The sequence below is a fragment of the Salvelinus namaycush genome, chromosome 25 (genome assembly GCF_016432855.1).
Source record: "Salvelinus namaycush isolate Seneca chromosome 25, SaNama_1.0, whole genome shotgun sequence".
NCBI classification, from domain to species: domain Eukaryota; kingdom Metazoa; phylum Chordata; class Actinopteri; order Salmoniformes; family Salmonidae; genus Salvelinus; species Salvelinus namaycush.
In genome coordinates this window covers 31,145,103-31,170,661 of record NC_052331.1, presented here as the reverse complement: position 1 = coordinate 31,170,661, position 25,559 = coordinate 31,145,103, and the positions used below count along the sequence as shown (strand labels likewise).

Below are 25,559 nucleotides of genomic sequence, written 5' to 3'. Positions count from 1 at the left end.
ATCAGCCAACAAAATGGATAGGATCGTCACTACCATATGTTGTTATAATCATCCACTACTGCTAATCCATACGTAATAAACAGTCAGACACCTAAAACCATGTCATGTTGCTATGACATTGAGTGGGTTTCTTTGTACCAACAACCCTTAAACTGCAGCGGTTTGTATGTTACTTTGTACCAACAACCCTCTAACTGCAGTGTATTTTCTGTCCTGCATAGCTTCTACAGATTTGAATTGAATATGATGAGGGTGAAAAGGGGAACAATCAATCTGTAGCGTCAAGGTATAATCCTTTTGACTTTACTGTGTACGTAATCCAATGGCTTTTTGAATGACATTTTTTTTTATAGGTTAGACTTAGGTAGGTTATGATCTATTGTCTGCTCTGCTCCGTACAGTCACTGGACTTCAACTCTCCCTCTGTGTGAGATCTTTCCACTGTTGTCATTCGGATTTGGTTGGGTTGAAATTTTCCATGCCACAGTTGCCAAACCATACTAGAACACCAGTGACATTGTTGCTTTGAAATATTTACCTCGTATCTAGGATACTTATGGTCACACTGGCAGAAGAAGGGATGGGGAGGGGACTTGGGCAAAGGTTCAGAGCTTTTTAGTCAACGGTCTTATGCCAACCACAACCACGTGCAAATTAGGGTTGGATTGAAAGAGCTGCCAAAGGTGACACCAACATCTGTAGCATTATGGCAGCCAGTCAAGTATGGGAGCTGTGTCCCATTATGGCAGCCAGTCAAGTATGGGAGCTGTGTCCCATTATGGGAGCCAGTCAAGTATGGGAGCTGTGTCCCATTATGGCAGCCAGTCAAGTATGGGAGCTGTGTACCATTATGCGAGGATTAGGAGCTTGTTGTTCCTCCCCGAAAGAACAAAGAAATTGCAAATATTTCTTATTCATCAGAACATGGACAGTAAGTCTCGATTAGAATATAATGCGTTTTTCCGCAAATATGAATTGTCAATTTGTTTAGTGAACAGTGTTCAATATTTTAAAGAATGGAAGAAATGTGTCACTCTTCCACTGCACTAATAATAAAATAATTATTCAGAAAAATCTTTATTTGTGAGTAAGAAACAAAGTTGTCTTTTTGTTAGTACTCAAATTTGCAGGGCTTTGTAGGGAATAGGAAACTCTTGGCCACCATTTGTCTTCACATGCTTAGCTCCATGTCCACGCCTTTCCCCAGGGAGCAGCCCATCTTCAGCGCCAGAGCCCATGTGTTCCAGATCGACCCAAACACCAAGAGGAACTGGATCCCCGCCAGCAAGCATGCCGTCACCGTCTCCTTCTTCTACGACGGCAACAGGAACGTGTACCGCATCATCAGCGTGGGTGGTACGAAGGTGAGCCATGCAGCTGTACTGTGGTCGTCACTAGGTACCACAGCCACCTCACCTATTTTTACAATTTCTCTTCTTAAAATTTGATTTTAACGGCTCATAATAATGTCCGGAACGACGCAAATGGAATGGCATCAAACACCTGGAAACCATGTGATTGACATATTTGATACCGTTCCACTGATTCCTCTCCAGTCATTACCACGAGCCCGTTCTCCCCAATTAAGTGTCACCAACCTAACCTTAACCCTAAACTTAACACAGCTAACCTTAAAATTAAGACCAAAAAGCACATTTTTATTTTGATGAACTTTTACGATATAGGCAATTTTGACTTTGTGTCTGTGGCAACTAGTGGAAACCCTGTACTGTGTAGTGGGTTGACTCTCTGGAACATGCATGCCACGGTTGGATTATGTGAATGTGTGGTCTTGTTGAAAACTGTGATTTAAGGGAAAACATATTTTTTGAGGGATTTTCACAGGATTGAGTGGGTTGGTTAAGAATATGGTCTCAAGTTCACAATAATTTTCTTCTTGCCAATATAGCATAGTCCAGCTTGGAAAAGAGAGTAGCTAAATATGAGTCTGGAATATGTAACAGGTCAGCCTGGACCTGTTTAAGATTGTTTGTGTTCACTCTTACTTTCCGCTGTAAAGTTATTTATCCTTCCAGACCTTAGTTGTTTACGATGCTAGACATAAAAGCAGTGGTTCTACACGTTTTATTAATTTAAAACCAATTAAGCCATTTTTAAGTCAAGAAGAACTGGAATGTGAACAGAAAATCAATGTCACCTAACAGCGTTCACAAGATCAAGGCTCGTTTTCCTCACAAGCTTTGAATTTGGATCAACTCCCCATGCCACCCTGGAATCTATCTGATCTCCCCTTAACACCTCTGGTCTGACCCACATTCCCCACTCCCTGCAGACCTTGTGATCAGCAGCCCAATTCCCCCTGTCTTGTGTCTGGCAACGTGGTAATCTTTTGTACCATGTCATGTGAAACATGTTGGCCCAGACTCTCGTAATCGTTTGTTAAAAAAGCTCCGCTTCTTTAAGCTGCCCTTGCCCTCTGATTCTGGGTGTTTAAGTCAGTTATATTATAGTAATTCTGCAGCTGACGCAAAAGGTTATAAATAGGTCTGCTTAATGTTTTTTTATCATGTGACCTGAAACAAAATGAGGGGCTGTAGCCATGTCTACAGCTGCTTGAAGCAATGTTTTTTAATCTGTTGAAAGGGTAGGTCAGTCAAAGAACATGTCATTTCTTAGTTACATCTGAAAAAGAATGCAAACTATAGATTGCCAATGCACCCACGGTCCAATCTGAAATATGGTTATGTCACATTATCACGTTATTAGGCTCAAAAGACCTTTCCAAAGGAGTTAACAGTTTGTTTTTGACTCCAGATTTGTTTAAACATCTGTTTGTACAACGCATTTGCAACCATCCGTTGGGATATTCTGAAAATACAAGCAAATGCTCCCGTAATGAGCCCAAATGTTTTACTTCTTTTCTGAGAAAACAAGTCCTTGCTTTGGCATAAACATGAATCATTATTTGTATAGCATGATAGCTATTGATGTTCATCAGCTGAGGTGAGGAACTGCTACTGCAGTAGGTAATGATTTTGTCTGGAAAAATGCTGAAATTGTCCCTGACGCAACTCGAACATATCTAGCTACGACCAGGTCTGCCCTGAGAACAGTCTTGGTTTCCACTATTGCGATTCTGCTCTATCCGCAGGCCATTATCAACTGCACCATCACACCGAGCATGACGTTCACCAGGACCTCGCAGAAGTTCGGCCAGTGGGCGGACAGCAGGGCCAACACGGTCTACGGCCTGGGCTTCGCTACAGAGCAGCAGCTGCATCAGGTGAAGATCTCAATTCACTCCACATTAAGGGTCTGGTGTCCTAAAATAATGTTGTTAATTATGGACAAGCATTTATCTCTTGTCCCTCCTCAGTTTTCTGAGCGGTTTAAGGAGGTGAAAGAGGCTGCCCGTCTTGCACGTGAAAAGTCCCAGGATAAGATGGAGTTGGTCAACACTGCTCTCAGCATCGCTGCCCCACAGGTGAGCTCTGACATAAGCACAGTGCTTCAGTGCTAAAACTCCAGAGGTCTTTTAGAAACATTGGGGAAATTGTTCAAAGTACAGTGCCCAGTTATTCCATGACTATTTAAACTGCTTTTAAGAGAAAAGCCTCTGAGGAATCTTTTTGAGACAACCATGTCTGCAGAACGTTTAAGAGTCTTTGGAACTCCTGCAGTGGTACACATCAAGGTACTGCTATCTCCCAGGTCTTTTCGCAGGCTGGGAAAGAGATGGGAAGGAAGGCGTAAGAAGGATGAGCTGGGTCATTTGTCTCTAAAAGTGAAAGGAAAACTAGGGCGATGGTAAAATGATCCAATGCAGCCCAGTGCTCTACCTGGCTGGCTGTGTCTGCTCACTGCAGAAGCCCCTGAAATGTTGAAAATGTAGTCTTGCTCGGGTCAATTGATCAATAAAGAACAATTATCCATCTGCCTGGTCATGAGAAACTTGCCTAACCCTCCTCAATTTTGTGGCTGAGTCGTTTTCAAGTGGTGTCTCTCATTCCTCATCCAGCACAGTTAGTGTGTGATATTGAAAAACCAAACCCCTGGAAAGTTGTGAACTAGTCATTGAGATGTATTTCTACTATTTAGCACTCTCTTAAACATTTTAATTTCATTGATCACTAGACTATTATGATTATGGCAGTCAGAGGTTAACAAAATGTTTAATATAAGCTGGGTGGTTCGAGCACTGAATGATGATTGCCTGACAGTTGTGGTATATCAGACCGTATACCATGGGTATGACAAAATGCTTATTTTTACTGCTCTAATTACATTGGTAACCAGTTTATAATAGCAATAAGGCACCTCTGGGGTTCGTGGTATATGGCCAATATACCACAGCTAAGGGCTGTATCCAGGCACTCCTCGTTGCGTTGTGCTTAAGAACAGCTCTTAGCTGTGGTATATTGGCCATATACCACACCTCCTCGGGCCTTATTGCTTTCATATACAGTGTGTTAAATTTATATTGGTGTGTTCTTTACTCTCTTGCTATCGGATGACTTGGGGTTTCTCCTCCAGTTCTCACAGGTGGGTCTCATGTTTGTTTGATAGCCATTTACGTCTAAGAATGGCCAATTGTGGTACCATTACGCTATGCCAAAGAATAGTCCAGCAAATCAAACAAATCAAGTGTCTTTGTCTTCGTGAGGTTGAGTTTCTCAGAGTTTGATGAACATTGCAGTAAAATGGACGATCCTCAAGACTTGGCATGCTGCTGAAATTGATGTCCTTGAAATACCTACTGGTGATATCAGGCTCTCTGACACTCCTGTTGTGACAGAGGGCTACAGTGCCTGGGAAGGTGTCCACAGCATGGACGCTCAGAGGAAAACAAGCTGTTCTTTATCTCACAACAGCAAACACCTTCTCCGTCCTGAAGGGGTAGATGTAATTCACTCCCCATGGCAAAACTAAACTACCCAGAAATTGAAATAGGAGTGATGTAACTGTGAAAGGATGATGTACTGTATAAACCATGACAGGTAGGGAATAGTTTGCTAGATAGCGCCAGACTACATTAGTATATTACTCATATTTTTCCCATCAAGGATGGCAAAGTCAGGACATTATATATAGTATTCAGATCCCTTCACTTTTTCCACATTTTGTTGTTACAGCGTTATTCTAAAATTTATTTTTTAAATTCCCTCATCAATCTACATGCAATAACCCATAATGACAAAGCAAAAACAGGTTTTTAGAAATGGCTCATTTAAAAAATAATTAAATATCACATTTACATAAGTATTCAGACCCTTTACTCAGTGCTTTGTTGAAGCACCTTTGGCAGCGATTACAGCCTCACGTCTTCTTGGGTATGACGCTGCAAGCTAAGCACAGCTGTATTTGGGGAGTTTCTGCCATTCTTCTCTGCAGATCCTCTCAAGCTCTGTCAGGTTGGATGGAGAGCATCGCTGCACAGCTATTTTCAAGTCTCTCCAGAGATGTTCAATCGGGTTCAAGTCTGGCCTCTAGCTGGGCTACTCAAGGACATTCAGAGACTTGTTCTGAAGCCACTCCTGCGTTTTCTTGGTTGTGTGCTTAAGGTCGTTGTCCTGTTGGAAGGTGAATTCTTGGCCCCAGTCTGAGGCCCTGAGAGCTCTGGAGCAGGTTTTCATCAAGGATCTCTCTGTTCATTGCGCCGTTCATCTTTCCCTAGATCCTGACTAGTCTCCCAGTTCCTGTCGCTGAAAAACATCCCCACAGCATGATGCTTTCAACACCATTTTTATTTATTTTTATTTAACCTTAATTTAACTAGGCAAGTCAGTTATGAACAAATTCTTATTTACAATGACGGCCGGCAGGTAGCCTAGCGGTTAGAGCGTTGGGCTAGTAACCGAAAGGTTGCTAGATTGAATCCCCGAGCTGACAAGGTAAACATATGTCGTTCTGCCCCTGAACAAGGCAGTTAACCCACTGCCCCTAGGCTGTCATTGTAAATAAGAATTTGTTCTTAACTGACTTGCCTAGTTAAATAAAATAAAATAAATAAATACCCCGGCCAAACCCGGACGATGATGGGCCAATTGTGCGCCGCCCTATGGGACTCCCGATCACAGCCGGATGTGATACAGACTGGATTCGAACCAGGGACTGTAGTGATGCCTCTTGCAATGAGATGCAGTGCCTTAGACCACTGCGCCACTCGGGACCATGCTTCACCGTAGGGATAGTGCCAGGTCTCCTCCAGACGTGACGCTTGGGATTCAGACCAGAGAATCTTGTTTCTCATGGCCTGAGTCATTTAGGTGCCTTTTGGCAAACTCCAAGTAGGCTGTCATGTGCCTTTTACTGAGGAGTGGCTTCCGTCTGGCCTCTCTACCATAAAGGCCTGATTGGTAGCATGGTAGCATCCCCACAGTGAAGCGTGGTGGTGGCAGCATCATGCTGTGGGGATGTTTTTCATCGGCAGGGACTGGGAAACTGGTCAGAATTGAAGGAATAATGGATGGCGCTAAATACAGAGAAATTCTTGAGGGAAACCTGTTTCAGTCTTCCAGAGATTTGAGACTGGGACGGAGGTTCACCTTCCAGCAGGACAATGACCCTAAGCAAACTGCTAAATCAACACCCGGGTGGTTTAAGGGGAAACATTTAAATGTCTTGGAATGGCCTAGTCAAAGCCCAGACCTTAATCCAATTGAGAATCTGTGGTATGATTTAAAGATTGTACATCAGTGGAACCCATCCAACTTGAAGGAGCTGGAACAGTTTTGCCTTGAAGAATGGGCAAAAATCCCAGTGGCTAGATGTGCCAAGCTTATAGAGACATACCCCAAGAGACTTGCAGCTGTAATTGCTGCAAAAGGTGGCTCTACAAAATATTGACTTTGGGGGGGGGGGGGGGGGGTGAATGTTATGCACGCTCAAGTTTTCAGTTTTTTTTGTCTTGTTTGTTTCACAATAAAAAATATTTTGCATCTTCAAAGTGGTAGGCAGGTTGTGTAAATCAAATGATACAAACCCCCCAAAAATCTATTTTAATTCCAGGTTGTAAGGCAATAAAATAGGAAAAATGCCAAGGAGGGTGAATACTTTTGCAAGCCACTGTAACTTATAAATGCTTCATGAGCTTAGTTCAACTGTCGCACCCCATCAGAACCCAAACTATGTGCTTGTTTTGCTCCAGTGGTTGTAAACAAAGTAGATGTAAATAAACACTATTTATCCTCAAAACATGGTTAAAACTATAATTTTTATATCATGGATGGTCATGCCTTGCATCCATAGCTCTGTCTATTCATTTGAGAGTGGTTACATTTCTCCAGCCACTTCCCTCAGCTTTTTACCAAAACAGTGTTTTGTTATTGTTTCAACTGCAGATTGCCCCTTTTAAAGTGTATTATTTGTGTTGTGTTTTAGGACCTCGGTGACGAGCTCCAGTCTCCGCCGGTGATGTGTGTGAACGGTCCTGAGGACAAGATGTTCCGCAGCCAAAGCGCAGACATCACACTGTCTTCTGAGAAGGAGCGTATTAAAAAGATGCTTTCTGAAGGGTAACCCACTTATACACGCTCTTGCCCTCAAAGTTTCATTCAAGCCAGGGTTTTTTCATTGTCTGAAAGTACACCGAATGTTTTGTAGAAATGTTCTTGGTCTTAAACTCAAGTGTTCCATTTTATCTCCAAGGGTCAGACAGAAAAACATCATTTAGGCAAAGAGGATTTTCTTGGAGTAAGCTAAGAGCCGGGGCAGTCAAATCAAATCAAATTGTATTGGTCGCGTACAAATATTTTGCAGATTTTATCGCAGATCCAGCGAAATGCTTATGTTTCTAGCTCGAACAGTGCTGTAATACCTAACAATACAAAATCATACACACAAATCCCAAAAATGTAAATAAAGAAATTAAGTAATATCAGAACAAGCAATGTCAGAGTCCGGAATATATATATAGATATATATTCCGGAATATATATATAGATATATATTCCGGACTCTGACATAGTATGTATAGAAAATAGAATAGAATAAAATTGAAAATAGTATGTATAGATAGTATATGAATAGGAAAGGTGTTTACAGCAGTAGTTATATAGGATGAGCCTTGACTACAATACAGTATAAAGTGAGTAGAACAGTATGTAAACATTATTAAACTGACCAGTGTTCATATGTACATAGGGCAGCAGTCTCTAAGGTGCAGGGTAGAGTACCGGGTGGTAGCCGGCTAATAACAGTAACTAGGGCCTCCCGAGTGGCGCAGTGGTCTAAGGCACTGCATCGCAGTGACTAAGTTCAGAGCAGGGTACTGGGTGGAGGCCGGCTAGTGGTGACTATTTAACAGTCTGATGACCTGGAGATAGCTGTTTTTCAGTCTCCCAACTTAGATGCACCTGTACTGTCTCCGCCTTCTACATGGTAGCAGGGTTAATAGGCTGTGGCTCGGGTGGCTGAGGTCCTTGATGATCTTCTTGGCTTTCCTGTGACACCGGGTGCTGAAGATCTCTTGGAGGGCAGGCAGTGTGCCCCCGGTGATGTGTTGGGCTGACCACACCACCCTCTGGAGAGGCCTGTGGATGGTGCAATTGCCATACCAGGTAGTGATACAGACTAATAGGATGCTCTCAATGGTGCATCTGTAGAAGATAGTGAGGGTCTTAGGTGCCAAGACAAATTTCTTCAGCCTCCTGAGGTTGAAGAGGCGTTGTTGTGCCTTCCTCACCACACTCTCTGTGTGTGGATGGACCATTTCAGGTTGTCAGTGATGTGCACGCCGAGGAACTTGAAGCTTTTCACCCTCTCGACTGTGGCCCTGTCAATGTGGATTGGGGCGTGCTCTCTCTGCTGTCTCCTGAAGTCCACAATCAACTCCTTCGTTTTGTTGATGGAGAAGTTATTTTCCTGGCACCACTGTGCCAGTGCCTTCACCTCCTCCCTGTAGGCTGTCTCATCATTGTTGGTAATCAGCCCTACTATTGTTGTGTCAGCTAACTTCAGGATTGAGTTGGAGACGTGTGTGGCCATGCAGTCATGGGTGAACAGGGAGTGCAAGAAGGGGCTGAGCACGCACCCTTGTGGGGCCCCCATGTTGAGGATCAGCGTGGTGGAGGTGTCACCCCTAAGGAAGTCCAGGACCCAGGGCGAGCTTAGTGATGAGCTTGGAGGGCACTATGGTGGCCCGTGTCGGCGTCTCAATATTTCCCTCGAAGAGTGCGAAGATAGTGTTTAGCTTTTCCGGGAGTGAGGCAGTGGTGTCTGAGACGTGGCTGACTTTCCCTTTATAATCATTGATTGTCTGGAGTCCCTACTACATACGCCTCGTGTCTGAGCCATTGAATTGCGACTCCACTTTGTCCCTGTACTATCGTTTTGCTTCTCTGATTGCGTTACGGAGGGCATAGCTGGTCGGTTTGTACACGTTTCCAGTCACCTTGCCATGGTTAAATGCGGTGGTTCGCACTTTCAGTTCAAGATTCTGGCTATAGGAGGGGAGGAACAAAATGGAACCTTGATCTGATTTGGTGAAGGGAGGACGGGGTGGTCCTTATAGCTGTCCCAGAAGGGGGAGTAGTAATGTTCAAGAGTGCTCAATGCGTGATTAGCACATGAGATGTGTTTCTCAGATTTCCTTTATTAAAGTCCCCAGGTACAACAGCCTCAGAATATGCGGTTTATAGTTTGCTCCTCTTTTCCGGGGATGTCGTTCATGGAATTACCTCGTGGGAGTTCAAACAAAGGATCCAATTTTGGAAAGTCAAATTTCTGGTCGAAATGCTGGTGAATGACAGCCAATCTAATATTCAAAAGGTACTTTCGGCTGTAGGTAATAATGCAAGAAAAGTTCTGAGCAAATAATATAAGAAATAACACCAAAAAAACAAAATACTGCAAAGTTGACTAGGAGCTAAGAACAGGGCGACCATGTCTATCGGTGCCATCTTGCTTTAGTTATGACTGTCTGTTTTGATTAAGTTTTTCCTATTGAATAAACATGTTAACGGGAAACAGGGTCCAGACAAGAGAAAAGGGAGTGGGGCAAAGATAATGTGATGACTCACACACAGAGGGAGAAGGTTACCCACATGCATGTAAGTCGCTACTGTAAAATTCTACTCTAAGTCACTATTGTAAAACACTGCTGTAAGTCGCTCTGGAAAAGAGAGTCTGCTAAATGACTAAAATGTGAATATCACCCTGCCATTCAGTCACCCATTCTACTCTGCTTTTGTCCCTGTTGTCCATTATCCTGTTATCCATTATCACTACACAAGGCTTATTCTATGGTTGCTATGGTGAGTTGCTATGATTGGATAACCTCAAGCTTTCTAATCGTAGAATAACATGGCATCTAAGAACATGGAACAGGAACATATTTAATGGACCAATTGCACAAATTATACCCCAGAGTTGAACAAGTACGGACACTCTTGATTGCCAGTCTTTACCATTAAGCCTCTCTCCAGCATGTAGTGAATGTCCCCTCATTCTTTTCCATTCCAGAGTGGCCAGAGAATGTTTGTCTGAGGTCTTTGCCAATGTCTTCCAGGTCTATCTGCGAGATGAACCTGGAGGCAGAGCTCTTCACCCTGCAGGACAGCAACTCCAAGCTGGTGTCAGCGTTACATGAAGCTAATAACAACGTGCAGCAGTGGAAGAAGCAGCTAGCTGCCTACCAGGAGGAGACGGAGAGGCTACGAGACCAGGTGAGTGTTGTCATCCCTTTGCTTTCTTTAGCATAGAACTATGGACGCCATGTCAGATCCGTTTCCACAAATGTTGAGTGGACCAAATCTCAGTGGAATGCTAGGTAAATGTTAAAGTTCAATGTATTTATGCAAGTGCATGCAACCGCTCAAGAAAACAGAATTATGAAAAATACATTTGTAGAAATGTAAAGATATGTTACATTCCTAGTTGTGCAATGGAAAGTACAATTAAAAGCATTACCATAGAGCACCATGAAGATTTGAAGTTATTTTCAGCCTCTTGAGGAATAGACACGTGCCTGATGCCTCGCCTCACGTTACCTTCGCTCACTCCACAAATATCTCCACGCTGTGACCTGGAGTTCAGATGTTGATAGTTAAGGTCACATCTAATTATCAATGCTGGTGCTGTAAAACACTGCAGTCTGAGTGGAGAGAGAAGGCGGTGGGCCACTGTAGCAGTAAAGTCTTGTTCAAACATGATCGGTTGATGAGTCACTGCCACTGATAATGACAGCTTTTGAAAGTCTCCGGCGTGCCGGTTCTCTGCCGGGGGAGTTCATGCAGGTTTTGATTGGGTCATCGTTTTCATGCAATGTTTTTTTTGTCTTGTGAAAGTCTTTGGAGAAAAGTGGAAGGACACATCAGTTGGTAGTTCACTGTATCCTCCTCTGACAACACTGTCCTTGTCAGGCTGCAGGCTTTTCCCCTGAAGCTTTATTCAAGGTGTGTCAGTTGGTTTGGATTACTGGGCAGTATAAACATGCTCTTTGCATGCTCTCACTATCACATCTATTTCTCTAAGGCGTCATTAGTCTGAATGCAGAGAATGTCATCCATCTGTGGCTTGGAGTACACATGGAATCCCATTTACCTCCCATCCCTGAGATATACATGTGATACATAGGATTACTAGACAAGTGGATGAGAGACCTTCTCCATTGCGTCAATACTAAATGGGTCCAGTCAATTAAATGTTTTGTCTGTTTTTTACACTTCTATGTCATCAATATAATGTCTTTTCAGGGTTGCTGGCTGCTTAGAACTTATGGCATTTGCTGGCTCTAAGCCTTTTATTAAAAACCTTTGGATTCAAACACTTCAATGGTTTGAGTGGTCTGTGCTTATAATGTCTAGTCTAGCCCGATAAAATTGATCTCCACTATTATTCTACCATTTCATGTAATGTTTCTGTCGTTGTTTAACTGTACTGTGAATATATATCAGTCGTCCCAGAAGATTTTTATCCTCCGCGTCTTTACATTAACCTTCCTCTAAAAAGGCAAGCCATCCAGGGCCCGATAAAACCTACATTTAACGAGTGATTTAACGATGAATCTTTCCTACAACAGACGAAGATGTAACATGCATTTACCAAAACACCATGCAGAGAGAACGATCACTAAGTGTGTCATTGGAGCATGTGTCGATAGTGATTGGATCGAAAGAAAGGAAGGGCTGCGCTCAGATCAGCTTTCTCCATTCAAATCTTACCTTAACATTATAATATTTTCACAATACTGGCGATGGATCAGCTCTTACAAGCTCAAGTGCAACGTTAATAACAATGGTTTGGGAAACATGTCAGAGATTTAACGATGTTACTATGAACGTTCTAATTATGTTTTTGGGAAACTGGGCCCTGGTTTAAAAAATGCACTAAATCACTGATTTGGCACATCATTGCGCACATTAGGCTAAACATCATGAAATACATTGAGAAAAATTAGACAGTAGCCTACAAGTAGCAAAATATAACTTAATTGATTAAGCATATGATTGAAATTGATTTATAGCCGACTGTTTATATTGTAATGCAGTCATCTCGGTTTTCATTTGAAGTATATTTTCATACGTCGCTTGTTTGTATCAATTGCATAGACATTGACAACTTTGTATTTGTAGCTGTAGTGGAAAAAGTACCCAATTGTCATACTTGAGTAAAAGTTAAGATACCTTCATAGAAAATGACTCAGGTAAAAGTGAAAGTCACCCAGTAAAAGATCACTTGAGTAAAACTATTTGGTTTTAAATATACTTAAGTATTATTAAGAATTATTTCAAATTACTTAAATTAACCAAACAGTTTTTGACATGTATTTTTATTTATTGATAGCCAGGGGGAAACTCCAACACTCAGACATAATTTACAAATGAAGCATTTGTGTTTAGTGAGTCCGCCAGATCAGAGGCAGAAGAGTAGACCAGGGTTGTTCTCTTGATAAGTGTGTGAATTGGACCAACTTCCTGTCCTGCTAAGCATTCTAAATGTAATGAGTACTTTTGGGTGTCAGGGAAAATGTACGGAGTAAAAAGTACATTATTTTCTTTAGGAATGTAGTGAAGTAAAAGTAGTCAATAATATAAATAATAAAGTACAGATTCCCCAAAAAACGACTTAAGTAGTACTTTAAAGTATTTTTACTTAAGTACTTTAATTACACCACTGGTTTGTAGTCAACTTTGTTCTGTAGTTATCAGCAATCACAGAGAAGGATAAATTATATGTTTAGTGGAGATATTTGTATAAAGTGATGCGGGAGGGCCGATACACGTAGCTGTTCTATGAGTGGTCTGAGGCAGGCGTTAGATTCAGTAGCTGTTCTATGAGTGGTCTGAGGCAGGCGTTAGATTCAGTAGCTGTTCTATGAGTGGTCTGAGGCAGGCGTTAGATTCAGTAGCTGTTCTATGAGTGGTCTGAGGCAGGCGTTAGATTCAGTAGCTGTTCTATGAGTGGTCTGAGGCAGGCGTTAGACTTAGTAGCTGTTCTATGAGTGGTCTGAGGCAGGCGTTAGACTTAGTAGCTGTTCTATGAGTGGTCTGAGGCAGGCGTTAGACTTAGTAGCTGTTCTATGAGTGGTCTGAGGCAGGCGTTAGACTTAGTAGCTGTTCTATGAGTGGTCTGAGGCAGGCGTTAGATTCAGTAGCTGTTCTATGAGTGGTCTGAGGCAGGCGTTAGATTCAGTAGCTGTTCTATGAGTGGTCTGAGGCAGGCGTTAGATTCAGTAGCTGTTCTATGAGTGGTCTGAGGCAGGCGTTAGATTCAGAGTGTTTAAGTGCAACGTTAATAACGATGGTTTTGTGAAACAGTTCAGAGATTTAACGATGCTCCTACGAAGGTTCTAATGATGCCGTAAGATGCTTTTGGGAAACCGGGCCCCTGTCTGGTGGACCAAGTTCTCTCTTTCTCTCGATCTGAAGTGTGCGACCAAGTGGCTGAAAATGGTTCACATCTCTGAAAATGGTTCACATCTCCAGGGGGTGAAAGAGAGAGGGGTTTGTAGGACAGCGATATCCTACTTTCAATGCCCTAGTTAGGAGAAAAATGAAAAATAACCAGAGGAAGCTGGCAGCTACTCATTTAGTTCTCCCTTCCTACCACACACAGTTAAAAATAACCCAGCCTCTCTCAAGACTCTCCAAGAAGCAGAGACCTTTTAAAGGTCTCCTTTTAGTTTTGCTCGTATTTTACAAGCTGAGTTAACACAGCAGTGAGGTTTAAATTCTCAGTTACCTGATAATGGTGGTGTCTCGGTCCTTGGCTTGCGCATTGGAAGGCAGCAGCCTTGGCCACGGTAAAGGAGGATCAAGGGGAGGGTGTATGTTGTGTGTATTATTGAGACCTCAATGTCTGATAGGGAGACATTAGGCCTTTATCATCCAATGACAGATATTTACTTTGTTATTTACTCTATACTATAGTTTTGTTGCTTGGCAGTTTGTGCATTGGGGGTTTTGTGTATTAATTCCTCACTGTTGTTATAAGTTTAGTTTATGACTTGTTTGGTTAGTAGGAGATACTGCTGTTTTGCATGTATAGGAACAGCATTCTCAGGGGCACTGCTGTTACTGAATTGGGTTGAAGCGGGATAAAGAGGTGGGAGGTGTGTATCATGCGGGAATGATCCAGGTTCCAAGATGGCAGGCTTCCTGACTGACGTTTCCTTACATTTTATTTGACTTTTCAGTCATTTAGCTGACGCTCTTATCCAGGGCGACTTATAGTTAGTGCATTAATCTTAAGATAGCTAGGTGGGACAACCACATCACAGGCATAGAAAGTACCATTTTCCTCAATAACGTAGCTCTCAGTAGAGTCAGAGCTGGGGGGGGATCAAGTGCTGGTTTAGTGTTATCTATAATGCACAGTACCAGTCAAAGGTTTGGACACACCTACTCATTCAAGGGTTTTTCTTTATTTAGAAAATGTTCTACATTGTAGAATAATACTGAACACATCAAAATTATGAAATAGCACATATGGAATCATGTAGTAACCCAAAAAAATCTTCAAAGTAGCCACCCTTTGCCTTGATGACAGCTTTGCACACTCTTGGCATTCTCTCAACCAGCTTCATGAGGAATGCTTTTCCAACAGCTATCACATAGTACAATACTGGTAGAATTGACATCTCCATTAAGGATTTGAAATGTTATTTTATTTATGAAGCTTTTATGTTGCTTTTGATTGTTTCCTCGTGTCATATTTCATTAAAAATAAATATATATATATATATATATATGCTGAGCACTTGTTGGCTGCTTTTCCTTCACTCTGCGGTCTAACTCATCCCAAACCATCTCAATTGGGTTGAGGTTGGGTGATTGTGGAGGCCAGGTCATCTGATGCAGCACTCCATCACTCTCCTTGGTCAAATAGCCCTTACACAGGCTGGAGGTGTGTTGGGTCATTGTTCTGTTGAAAAACAAATGATAGTCCCACTAAGCGCAAATCAGATGGGATGGTGTATCGCTGCAGAAGGCTGTGGTAGCCATGCTGGTTAAGTGTGCCTTGAATAAATCACTGACAGTGTCACCAGCAAAGCACCATCACACCGCCTCCTCCATGCTTCACGGTGGGAACCACACATGCGGAGATAATCTGTTCACCTACTCTACGTCTCAAAGACACAGCGTTTGGAACCAAAAATCTCACATTTGCACTCATCAGACCAAAGGACAGATTTCCACCAGTCTAATGTCCATTGCTCGTGTTTCTTGGCCCAAGTAAGTCTCTTCTTAATGGTGTCCTTTAGTAGTGGTTTCTTTGCAGCAATTTGACCATGAAGGCCTGATTCACACACTTGAGATGTGTCTGTTACTTGAACTCTGTGAAGCATTTATTTGGGCTGCAATCTGAGGTGCAGTTAACTCTAATGAACTGATCCTCTGCAGCAAGTTAACTCTGGGTCTTCCTTTCCTGTGGCGGTCCTCATGAGAGCCAATTTCATCATAACGCTTGATGGTGTTTACGACTGCACTTGAAGAAACTTTCAAAGTTCTTGACATTTTCTGGATTGACTGACCCTCATGTCTTAAAGTCATGATGGACTGTAATTTCTCTTTGCTTATTTGAGTTGTTCTTGCCTTAATGTGGACATGGTCTTTTACCAAATAGGGCTATATTCTGTATACCACCCCTACCTTGTCACAAAACAACAGATTGGCTTAAATTCATTAAAAAGGAAAGAAATTCCACAAATTAACAAGACACACCTGTTAATTGAAATGCATTCCAGGTGACTACCTCATGAAGCTGGTTGAGAGAATGCCAAGAGTGTCCAAAGCTGTCATCAAGGCAAAGGGTGGCTGCTTTGAAGAATCTCAAATATAAAATTATATTTTGATTTGTTGAACACTTTTTTGGTTACTACATGATTCCAAATGTGTTATTTCATAGTTCTGATGCCTTCACTATTATTCTACAATGGACTAGAAAATAGTAAAAAATAAAGAAAAACCCTGTAATGATTAGGTGTGTCTAAACTTTTGACTGGTACTGTATATACACAAGGGATTTGGAGTTTCCTTTACCTGGAGGGTGCTACTGCTACATGGTGATATTATATATGACATATATTATTATTTATTGAAAAAAAAACATTTTGGGGGGGGCCAGGACAGAGAAGAGCCTGGACTCCCATAGGGGTGGGTGGCCAAGTGACCTGAGGTGGCATAATGGGTGACATGAGAGAACTTGTGAAGGTTGAATACCAGGCAGGCTGCTGCGTTCTGGATAAGTTGCAGGGATTTGATGGCAAAAGCAGGGAGCCCAGCCAATAGCGAGTTGCAGTAGTCCAGCCAACAGCGAGTTGCAGTAGTCCAGCCAACAGCGAGTTGCAGTAGCCCAGCCAACAGTGAGTTGCAGTAGTCCAGCCAACAGCGAGTTGAAGTAGTCCAGCCAACAGCGAGTTGAAGTAGTCCAGCCAACAGCGAGTTGCAGTAGTCCAGCCAACAGCGAGTTGCAGTAGTCCAGCCAACAGCGAGTTGCAGTAGCCCAGCCAACAGCGAGTTGCAGTAGTCCAGCCAACAGCGAGTTGAAGTAGTCCAGCCAACAGCGAGTTGCAGTAGTCCAGCCAACAGCGAGTTGAAGTGTCCAGCCAACAGCGAGTTGCAGTAGTCCAGCCAACAGCGAGTTGCAGTAGTCCAGCCAACAGCGAGTTGAAGTGTCCAGCCAACAGTGAGTTGCAGTAGTCCAGCCAACAGTGAGTTGCAGTAGTCCAGCCAACAGCGAGTTGCAGTAGCCCAGCCAACAGCGAGTTGCAGTAGTCCAGCCAACAGCGAGTTGCAGTAGTCCAGCCAACAGCGAGTTGCAGTAGTCCAGCCAACAGCGAGTTGCAGTAGTCCAGCCAACAGCGAGTTGCAGTAGCCCAGCCAACAATGAGTTGCAGTAGTCCAGCCAACAGCGAGTTGCAGTAGCCCAGCCAACAGCGAGTTGCAGTAGTCCAGACGGAAGATGACAAGTGCCTGGATTAGGACCTGCGCCGCTTCCTGTGTGAGGTAGGTTCGTACTCTACGGATGTTGTAGAGTATGAACCTGCAGGAGCGGGTCACTGCTTTGATGTTTGCAAAGAACGACTGGGTGTTGTCCAGGGTCACACTAAGGTTCTTTGCACTCTTGGAGAGCGACACTGTGGAGTTGTCAACCGTGATGGAGAGGTCTTTGAGCGGCCAGGCCTTCCCCGGGAGGAAGAGCAGTTCCGTCTTTTTGAGCTTGAGGTGGTGGGCTGACATCCAAGCTGAGATATCTGCCAGGCACGCAGAGATGTGTGTCGCCACCTGTGTGTCAGAAGGGGGGAAGGAGAAAAGTAGGACATTTTTTATCCGGAGCCGGGGAAAAGGGATTTGGATTTTCCTTTACCTGCATTCTGCTACATAATATTATATATGATGCATTTTGTGTGAGGAGCAGTTGTGAATTGAGTTGATGAAGAAAGGCCTGGAGAATGACAATCCCATTGCTCATTGCGGTTGGTCTTGCCGGACAATTAGAATGGCTGATTGAAAAGAGAGATTCTGACGGATTTGAATGACCACAACTGGGTATACACCGTTAACATTTTGAAAAATGTATATAACATTTAATGGCAGGGGCAAGCTGTAAAGGCAAGTTATCATTCCTTTCTGGACCAGCACCTGTCCCAATTACAGTACCATTCAGGAGTGCATAGCAAGTAGAGGCTCAATCTATAGTGTCAATAAGGGTCCTGGCAAACACGTCACAATAACGTTCACATTCCCTCTAGAGATCTGACATGAGCTGCAGAACAGTCAAGTCTATACTCATTTCTCCTGGGGTGTATTCATTCCGTCTTGCAATGGAAACTGTTTACCATGTAAGAACCAAAAGGAAGCAAACAGAAGGAAATTGGACCTACCTGAATTTGTCCAATAGAAACCTCGTTTTCATTGCAAACCGTTTTCCATTTGGAGTGAACGGTTTCTGTCAAACGTTTTTCAACATAATCGGCCTGATGAATACACCCCTGGTCTTGACTGAAACGTATTGTCTGTTGGCAGGTGGCTGATCTGGAAGCACATGGCGGCCACGGTCCTAGTGACATGCTAAAGGATGAGCTGACTCGGTCTCTGGAGGAACTGGAGGCCCTGCTCAAGGCTAAAGACGAGGTCAGAGGGCAAGAGACATACAGGGGAAATGAGAGGTATTGTAGGTACATCTCAGAGGAGGCTGGTGGGAGGAGCTATAGGAAGATGGCTCATTGTAATGGCTGGAATGGAATTAATGGAACGTCAAACACAAACATATAGAAACCACATTTGACTCTGTTCCATTAACTCCATTCCAGTCATTACAATGAGCCTGTCCTAGCTCCTCCCACCAGCCTCCTCTGGTACAGCTGTTTGCCCTTTGCAACTTATGCATAAGATTTCTAGTTCGGACCAAGATCAAAAGTAGCTGGGGTTGAAATGGAATTGTATGCAATTATAGATGGAGAACAGTCTTATCACAAAGATAGCATAACCAGGCAACTGATCTCAAATCAGTTGTCTTTAAACAGAATAAATAAAGGCTGATGTGAAAACCTGTAACTTCCTTTGTTTTGTGTTGCTGATCGCAAAGGTCCTAATGTGCGATTGATAATGTTTTTTTTTATCCCAGGAAATCCACATTCTGCAGAACAAGAAATCAGAATACCATGAGATGGAGCAGGAGAGAGAAGAAGCCATACATAGATTACAGGTAGAACTGCACACTGAAGAAGAATTTGCTGAAACCTTGCAGGAACAAGCAGCAAGTAGGATGCACTAAGGGTGAATTAAGACGGGTGAAATTGTCTTCCCTTTTCCCCCCTGTGGTTCTTCAGGAGATGGAGATGCGTAACCTGGAGCTGGAGCGGCGGGTGCAGAATGCTGAGCAGAACCTGGCCGCCTCCCTAGAGGAGCGGGACCACACAGAGAGTGAGGTGCAGAGGGCCATCGAGATCCTGGATGTCAAGCTCTTTGACCTGAACGACCTCCGGCAGAGCCTGGTCAAGCTGATTGACAAATGATGCCAAAGAGGAAGGGTCTGTTGGGGATGGCCAATGCAAAGAGGGAGCTGGTCCTCTCCTGCTATAAAGCACAACACCGCTTCTGCTGTGGGAAGATTGCTGCATCGCTGTACTGTACTTTCCAGCTTGTTAAGCAATATGTTGTGGTGTTACCTAGGCAGTGTTTCCCAACCCAGGTCCTCCATTGTACATTTTTATTGTAACCTGGACAAGCACACCTGATTCAACTTGTCAACTAATCATTAAGCCCTCACTGAGTTGAATGAGGTGTGTTTGTCAAGGGCCACAACGAAACGGTGTACTGTTGGGGGTACTGGAGAATCAGGGTTGGGAAACACTGACCAAGGCGGTGTATCTGCTGTGTCCGGTGTTGTGCTGCGTTTCATGTTGCTTTCTTAAGCAACATTCAAGGCAATAGTCTAAGTGCTAGGCTGTTTTTTTGCGATTAGGAATATTGTCAAGAATGAGAACAATGACATTAGGTGCTTGTAGATTTTGAATTCCAACTGATTTTATACAAATTTGGTAATATAATGGTATAATGAGCAATGTGGATTATCTATTTTAATTTTCCAGTGAGAGGAGTTGATTTATTTTCGGGGGGAGAGATCTCAGTGCAACCATGTATTTGGAAAGGAGCATTACATGACGCAGATGGATAATTTAAAAAATGTGGCTGACAGAATTCACATCAAATTAACATACAACTCAAGATAATTGGTATTCAATAACAAGAAAGTAAAGAATTAGCCTTATCAAAATATTCCGTTTGTTATACATCTGAGCAAAGTTAGTGTCACAGAGACCAAAAGATATGCCTCTGCAATAATCTTGGGACATCAATATGATTAGCGTAGTTAGGGCTCGATTCAATCCGTAACACTGAAGATCTGCACTGAAGCGCGATTGAAATGTACTTTTCCTTTCAATTTCTATTGTGCTTGTAGCGCAGGTCTTCAGCACTACAGATTGTTAGTCTTTAACCTGTGATATGTTAACGACTCATGTCTGCTAATTGTATACTTTAAAAAAAACAATGCATGTGAAGTGCTCTGAGCGATAAACAATCTGTAAAGAAACATGTTTATTGACAGAAACGTCAGATGTGTCCGGGTACCAGTTGTAAATATATAAAAACTTTATTGGTACTATGGCATGCTGATAAGTGTGATATAAGAGGTATGAGGCATGGGAGGGTAACTTGCATACATGTGAATATATTCCAACCATCTAAGAACTAAAAGGCACCAAAGAGAGTTGAGTTCTCAAAGTAAGAGCTTTCAAAAGCTTGACTCAACAGATTCTCATTTGTGTTCATAGAATGTTAAATTAAAGCTAGATTAGTCCTGATAATTAGGTAGATGATTTAGATGAGCGCTAAGATTTAAGAGCTTGCTCTTGCAATAAGTCAATGTTAAATTAAGACTTCTCAAAGAGCCATTGTCTAATAATTGATAGAAAAATAATCCGTAGCGCTGGAAATCTGCGCTATAACGCTGTATGTCGGCGCAATCGGAAATGACCTTTCAAATTTAAATCATGAATGCTAAAGCGCTACGGATTGAACTGAGCTCTTCATGAATTTTACGTAAATATAACTATCTTTGAGACTTGAATGAATGCATTTGATCAACTCTTATTTCCCTCCAGCATATGTAATCATTAAGAGCAGTAGAAGGGGCTTGATGTTCAGCTTATAGGAGACAACGCTATAGGCCTTGTAAGTGGTTGTATGTATTTGCATTTACTGTAAAAAAGTATTTGTGATGAAATTGCAAGTTTCATTGCACAAATGATATTTAGATTAAGGCACTCAAGTGAAGTGGAGCAAAATGTTATTATTTTTATGAGCCTTGTTCAAAATAAACTGTCTAAAAAATAAAAGGGCATAGAATAATGTGATCAAAACTGCCTTGTGCTATGTAGTAAGTCAAGATTTGTGACAGCAAGAATGAGCCTTCCCTTTTTCCATTTTATTTTATTGATAACCTTGACAAAAGATTGAAAGGATGCAAGTTTACTTCAGCTTCTTCTTGGGGCGCAGGTTGCTGGTGTGCCCACACTTCTTTTTGCGGCAGTTGACTGCACGGGGGTGAAGACGTGCATAGCATCTGTAATACAGAGTGCACCAACATCATTAAGTCCACAGACCTGGGTCAGTAGATGGCTGTAATTCTACACTGAACAAAAATAAAACGCAATATGTAAAATGTTGATCCCATGTTTCATGAGCTGAAATTAAAAAAAATCCAGAAATGTTCCATATTCACCAAAAACATTAAAATTGTGCACAAATTTGTTTACAGTGAGCATTTCTCCTTTGCCAAGATTATCCATCCACCTGACAGGTGTGACATATCAAGAAGCCGATTAAACAGCATGATCATTACACAGATGCACCTTGTGCTGGGGACTATAACAGGACACTAAAATGTGCAGTTGTCACACCAGAGCTGTTGCCAGAAAATGTCATGCTCAATTCTCTACCATAAGCCACTCCAAATGTTGTTTTAGATAATTTGGCAGGGCTCACAACTGCAGACCGTGTGTAACAATGGCAGCCCAGGACCTCCACATCCAGCTTCTTCACCTGCGGGATCATCTGAGACCAGCCACCTGGACAGCTGATGAAACTGTGGGTTTGCACAACCGAAGAATTTCTGCAAACTGCCAGAAACCGTCTCAGGGAAGCTCATCTGCGTGCTTGTCGTTCTCACCAGGGTCTTGACCTGACTGCAGTTCGGCGTCGTAGCCAACTTCAATGGGCAAATGCGTACCTTCGATGGCCACTGGCACGCACGCTGGATGAATCCCGGTTTTAACTGTACCGGGCAGACGGCGTGTGTGAGAGATTTGCTGATGTCAACGTTGTGAACATAGTGACCAATGGTGGCGGTGGGCTTATAGTATGGGCAGACATAAGCTATGGACAACAAACACCTGCATTTTATCTATGGCAATTTGAATGCAGAGATACCGTGATGAGATCCTGGGGCCAATTGTCGTGCCATTCACCTGCCGTCATCACCTCATGTTTCAGCATGACTATGCACCGCCCCATGTCGCAAGGATCTGTACACAATTCCTGGAAGTGAAAATGTCCCAGTTTTTCCATGGCCTGTATACTCACCAGACATGTCACCCATTGAGCTTATTTGGGATACTCTGGATCGACGCGTACGACAGCATGTTCCAGTTCCCGCTAATATCCAGCAACTTCACACAGCCATTGAAGAGGAGTGGGACAACATTCCTCATGCCACAATCAACAGCCTGATCAACTCTATGTGAAGGAGATATGTTGCGCGGCAAATGGTGGTCACATCAGATACTGACTGGTATCCTGATTCACACCCTTACCTTTTTTTCAGGTATTGTGACCAACAGATGCATATCTGTATTCCCAGTCATGTGAAATCCATAAATTAGAGCCTAATTTATTTATTTCAGTTGACTGAATTCCTTATATGAACCGCAACTTAGTAAAATCTTTGAAATTGTTGCATGCTGCGTTTATATTTTTGTTCAGTGTATTTTGTCTTCAGTTAATGAAAGCAAACATACTTGCGGCAGATCATTTTGTCACAGTTGTATTTCTGTGCCAGCTGTCTCAGGGAAGGCTCGATAATACCCCCTCTCAGACGAAGGACGAGATGAAGAGTGGACTCTGGGAAGCAAAGTAGTGAGACATTAACAAATTACACATCAACAAGATTACACAGTATAATTTATTTAATTGTATTTATTTAGCCAGGATAGTCCACTAAGTAACACATGCCACTGTTTTCCAGGTAGTATCACAAATTGTATTTCTAAGAGTTGAACATTTGCCCTGACATTTTTATATAAACATTTGTATTTTTGTTAGGGTCTTATATAAAGTTTTTTGTTTGTTAGGGCCTTATATATATATATATATTTTTTTTTATATAAACTTTATTATTATTTTTGTTTAGGGCCAGTGGCATTAACTGCTAATATGTGATGCATGACTATTACAGCATGCATAATATTTCACATTTTAGTCATTTAGCTGACGCTCTTATCCAGAGCGATTCACAGGAGCCATTAGGGTTAAATGTCTTGCTCAAGGGCACATCAGCAGATTTTCCACCTAGTCATCTTGGGGATTTTGAACCAACAACCTTTTATTTACTGGTTCAACGCTCTTAACCACTAGGCTACCTGCCGCTCCCCAGACAGACTGCTCACATGTTCCCATGGACTAAGATGTGATATAAGCCTCAATGCCATGACAGATTAGTGTAAACACTGAACACTTGTCTGTCATTGTCTGAACAAACAGTATTATCTCCATCATTGGATTAGTCAAGAAGTACCTTTCTGAATGTTGTAGTCTGACAATGTGCGGCCATCCTCCAACTGTTTGCCAGCGAAGATGAGTCGCTGTTGGTCAGGAGGAATACCTGAAAGGGAAGGCAGCAAACTAAGTAGGTTAGCCATCAAACCATCCACATCACACCAACTGGAGTAGTTGTCCATATACACATATCTTATGTTGATTTTCGGTTCTCAGGTGGAAGGTAAACTAATCCTAGATCAGTGCCCAGCAACTTTTACTGTTGCTGAGATTGAGTGTTACCTTCTTTGTCTTGAATCTTGGCCTTCACATTCTCGATGGTGTCACTGGGTTCCACCTCAAGGGTGATGGTTTTACCCGTCAACGTTTTCACAAAGATCTGCATCTTTGTTGGCTGTAGAAACAAGGCAGGTAAACATTATAGGCCAGTTTCCTGGACACAGATTAAGCGTGGTCCTGGAGTGAAAAGCATGCTCAACGGAGAATATTTTACCAGTTAGCTTTAAAAATCAGCAGGCTACGAAATTACTAGTTTCATACAACTAGCACGTTAGTTAGCTAACTTACCGTTAATAAAACTGGCAATGCTTGTACGTTGTGGGCTGTTTAGTAAGTTAATAATATCTGAATAACGTTACAGTCAATTATTTCACCAGTCACTTGTCATCTGACAATTACAGTACTGGATAACATGTTTGTAATGCTTTAGCTACACACTAGTGATATGGCTGTAGCTAACGTTATGAGTTTAGCTAACCCATTTGGAAATGGCACATGGCACACAGGGCCACGGTTGTTAGCAAGCTAACGTTAGCTAACGTTACCGTCTAATGTCACACAGCTAGCTATTAGTCCCGTTTCTCACACACTGATGAACAGTCACTCCTCAATTAATGTCAGATATCTAGACATAAAACACTCGCTGATAGTCAATCCTCAAAATATATCCATAATGTTGAAGATACGCTTAGCTGGTTTAATAACACTCACCGTCAGACAACTGCTTCTGGAGAACAGGAAAGCAGGAACTTGATGGTTTTCATCATTCTTCCTTCGGCTAAAGGTTGCCAGGTCTAGCTAAAATTTCTATCCCTTGACCTCTGAAAACCCGCCACAAGGCAGACAACTAGGTCTTTAATGTTTTGTTTTTTTGTAGCAAGAGAGGAGTTGCCACATTTATCCACGAAACCCTTAGTCTATAACGTATCGAGCGAATTAAGAAGGAATATCGACGTCATTTTTAACGACATAGGCTAGAAAGAAAAATTCGGTTTTCCATCAATATAATAATTCTTGCAAGTTTAAGAATATGTCACAAGAGAAAAGATAAATCACCCTTATTAAACTCTCCAGATCAATTTAACTTATTTTGACAGCTATTATTCAGTAATACGACCCAAGGAGGCGTGGTAATGGCCAATATACCACAGCTAAGAGCTATTCTTAGGACATAGCCCTTAACTGTGGTATATTGGTCATATACCACAAACCCCTGAGGTGCCTTATTGCTATTATAAACTGGTTAACAACCTAATTAGAATAGCAAAAAGTATTTTTGGGTAATTCCCGTGATACACAGTCTGCTATACCATGGCTTTAAACCAATCAGCATTCAGGGCTCAAACCACCCTGTTTATAATTGGAAATAAATCCTGCTTGCACATGTGCATAACTATAGATAAATCCAACAGGAGAGTTTGAGTGATGAAAGTTGGACAGAGGATCTTGAAATCTCTGTGCAAGAAACACTTGGACGAACTTCAAAAAGCGAATGTTGTACTATTTTCTGGAAATTGTGCTGTTATTATACTGAGGCAG

The 25,559-nt window shown here is 42.4% G+C and overlaps 2 protein-coding genes across 2 annotated transcripts; one reads left to right on the top strand and one right to left on the bottom strand.

Moving 5' to 3' along the window:
- The first annotated feature begins 1,187 nt into the window (after window positions 1-1,187).
- Window positions 1,188-19,420, top strand: LOC120019885 (homer protein homolog 3-like). Its single transcript, XM_038963296.1, has 8 exons — window positions 1,188-1,364; window positions 3,113-3,244; window positions 3,338-3,445; window positions 7,357-7,475; window positions 10,469-10,625; window positions 18,429-18,536; window positions 19,030-19,110; window positions 19,235-19,420. Exons 1-8 carry the CDS (start codon window positions 1,188-1,190, stop codon window positions 19,418-19,420), a joined length of 1,068 nt encoding a protein of 355 aa, XP_038819224.1.
- A 1,952-nt stretch (window positions 19,421-21,372) lies between these two features.
- On the bottom strand, window positions 21,373-24,836 carry LOC120020477 (ubiquitin-60S ribosomal protein L40-like). The gene is made up of 5 exons (XM_038964177.1): window positions 24,732-24,836; window positions 24,024-24,135; window positions 23,761-23,847; window positions 22,985-23,087; window positions 21,373-21,531 (listed from the first exon to the last, which is right to left on the bottom strand). Exons 2-5 carry the CDS (start codon window positions 24,124-24,126, stop codon window positions 21,438-21,440), a joined length of 387 nt encoding a protein of 128 aa, XP_038820105.1. The 5' UTR covers window positions 24,127-24,135; window positions 24,732-24,836; the 3' UTR covers window positions 21,373-21,437.
- Window positions 24,837-25,559: the final 723 nt, after the last annotated feature.

What these genes read in the sequence shown, in the direction of transcription:
- LOC120020477 (XM_038964177.1), bottom strand. Translation starts at nt 24,126, where the DNA reads ATGCAGATCTTTGTGAAAACGTTGACGGGTAAAACCATCACCCTTGAG. An exon ending in AGACTACAACATTCAGAAAG is followed by an intron (nt 23,088 to 23,760) that starts GTACTTCTTGAC and finishes TTTGCTTCCCAG; the next exon opens with AGTCCACTCTTCATCTCGTC. An exon ending in GACAAAATGATCTGCCGCAA is followed by an intron (nt 21,532 to 22,984) that starts GTATGTTTGCTT and finishes TCTGTATTACAG; the next exon opens with ATGCTATGCACGTCTTCACC.
- LOC120019885 (XM_038963296.1), top strand. Translation starts at nt 1,188, where the DNA reads ATGTCCACGCCTTTCCCCAGGGAGCAGCCCATCTTCAGCGCCAGAGCC. An exon ending in TCAGCGTGGGTGGTACGAAG is followed by an intron (nt 1,365 to 3,112) that starts GTGAGCCATGCA and finishes CTCTATCCGCAG; the next exon opens with GCCATTATCAACTGCACCAT. An exon ending in AAGCCATACATAGATTACAG is followed by an intron (nt 19,111 to 19,234) that starts GTAGAACTGCAC and finishes GTGGTTCTTCAG; the next exon opens with GAGATGGAGATGCGTAACCT.